Source organism: Myotis brandtii, unplaced genomic scaffold, assembly GCF_000412655.1.
Source record: "Myotis brandtii unplaced genomic scaffold, ASM41265v1 scaffold6, whole genome shotgun sequence".
Lineage (NCBI taxonomy): Eukaryota > Metazoa > Chordata > Mammalia > Chiroptera > Vespertilionidae > Myotis > Myotis brandtii.
This window is the reverse complement of record NW_005370271.1, coordinates 3445769-3448104: the sequence shown is the minus strand read 5'-3', so window position 1 is coordinate 3448104 and position 2336 is coordinate 3445769. Positions and strand designations below refer to the sequence as shown.

The 2336-nt window shown below is 44.6% G+C and overlaps 1 protein-coding gene across 1 annotated transcript in view; it reads left to right on the top strand.

Annotated features, from left to right (window-relative positions):
- Positions 1-981, top strand: part of LOC102256345 (radial spoke head 10 homolog B) — a 30822-nt gene extending 29841 nt beyond the window's left edge. Inside the window, exon 20 of the mRNA XM_014550389.1 lies at positions 694-981. Within this exon, the coding sequence (XP_014405875.1) occupies positions 694-874 (181 nt within the window). The 3' untranslated portion in view covers positions 875-981. The remainder of the gene's footprint in view (positions 1-693) is intronic.
- Positions 982-2336: the final 1355 nt, after the last annotated feature.

The window sequence follows — 2336 nt, the reverse complement described above, 5'->3', positions numbered from 1 at the left end:
GCGGGGTGGTGGCGCCTGTCCTCATGGGGCTCCCCGGAAGAACCCTGCCTGGGAGCTCCCTGTTCTCTAAGGTGGTGGTGACGTCTGTGTCGCAGGGCTCACACAAAGAGGCAATGTGACAGAGTCGCTGAGTCAGACCACAGAGCTAGATCGCCTGGGTTCAAATCCCAGCCCCACCATTTAACACCTGGGTGACCCTGGGCAAGGTCAGCCACTTGTGTGCCTGTTTCCTGGTCTGCAAGCTGCGGTGAGGATGACGTGAGCTAATGTGCGTAAAGCACGTAAACCAATGCCCGGCACACGGCCCTGAAGGGCTGCACCCTCACCTGTCCAGAGCCTCTGTCCGGGCTCAGTTCTGTGCACACATGTTGGGCCAGAGTCCAAACGCCTGCTTTCTGTAAAGTGCCCCTCAAGCCTGTCGGTCTGTGGAAGAAGGCAGTCAACTGGTCTTAAGCAAAAAGACTCAGAGGATTTTCAAAGGCTACTTACTAGCTGCCTGTTGCTAAGAGAAAAGTGGTTCACCAGTCACTGCAGATCTCATCTCAATATGATATCAATTTATTTCAGAAAGTGACGATAACTTAGTTTTTGGAAACTAAGTTATAGACAACTTTACTCCACATGTGGCATAAAAACTGTTTTGAAATTACAAAGGAAGTAACACCATCTCCTTCTGCTTGCTTCTGGTGTTAGGCTTCTGATGTTGGAGTTGAAAGAGGAAGAGGTCAAAAGACAAGACCACCACATGGTCGACATCACTGTGATCAAGGAACCGGTGGACATCCCATCCCTGCATGCAATGCTGGGCCTCCCGAAAGAGGCCCAGGTATTGGGCCTGTCCAAATCCTTCATAAGTAAGAAGAAGAAAAAATAGAGGCGACCGGGTTTGTCAACGAGCCACAGGAACCAGCAGATGTGAAAGCAGGTTAGACCAAAGCACTGCAATGCATTTCCTGACCAATACAGTTGTGTTTTACTTCCCGTCGCAGTGTGCTTGAATACCACGCCCTGTCCACTGTTCCCAGTTTTTCTAAGGTTGGACTACTGAATGCCTGCACTCTGAAAACTGAGCTGCATGAAAATACATGGATATGGGGAGTAAATGAGTGTGTATTCAATATGATTGGTGATTAAGTTTAGAATCTGATAAAACCAATCACATATCAATGGGGAGTAGATGCACTCATTGAAACATTTCTTCAGGCTCCCTCCCCAAAATAGTTCCTTTGCCCCTTGTCACCGCCCTGTGTCCATATCCTACCTGTCCCCTTACCTGGCTGCCTCTTACGGGACTCATTCCCGCGAGTCAGCACCACAAACATTGCATGACCCAAGGCCAAACAGCAGGGTCAGGAGCGGGTGTGCAGTTGGCGGTTAAGTGAATACTCTAAGTCTCTGTTAGAAAATGTCAGAGCTAATAATTTGTTTTAAAATTTAAGACCTACCACCAAAAGCATAAAAAGACAATTTCTAGCTTCCCAACTGGCAGAAGGAAGGAAACTATCATCTAACATAAATCTTGGAAAAAAGAACAATGAAGAAAAAAGATGGAAACAGAAAACAAAAGATGGTGGGGAGAAGTGCCAAGATACCAGGAATCACCAATGTAACAGCCTAAACCAGCCGTGGGCAAACTACGGCCCGCGGGCCCGTTTGAAATGAATAAAACTAAAAAAAAAAAAAAGACCGTACCCTTTTATGTAATGATGTTTACTTTGAATTTATATTAGTTCACACAAACACTCCATCCATGCTTTTGTTCCGGCCCTCCGGTCCAGTTTAAGAACCCATTGTGGCCCTCGAGTCAAAAAGTTTGCCCACCCCTGGGCTAAACTCACCTCTTCCCCTCCCAAGCCCCAGAGGTACTTAGATTGGATGAAAAAAAATAAAAATCACTTCAATGTTCCTCTTTACAAGGGAAACATCTTCAACAAAATCATATAGAAAAGATAAAAATAAAGTAGGAAAAATGCACCCGGAAAATCTAATCAAGATGATTAGAAAGCAAGCATTATTAAAGGTCAACAAAATAGAATTTAAAGCAAATATCAGCATAATACAGATAAAAATAATTAAAAAGGACCAACAACCAAAAAGATGCAGTATTCCCATGCATTTCCCGAACTAGCCTTGCAAACAGACCAGGAAGAGCAACATTGAGTAAGGACATAGACAAAGTGCCTACACGAAAACCTTTGAACTAACAGAGTTAGACACCAGCATGCAACAGAGAAAAAACACTGGCTACATTTTTGGTTGAAAAGTGCAACAGTTTCAAATGATCCCTCAGAGACCAGATCTCTTTGGACTGCAATTAGCAAGTCAGCAATAAACAC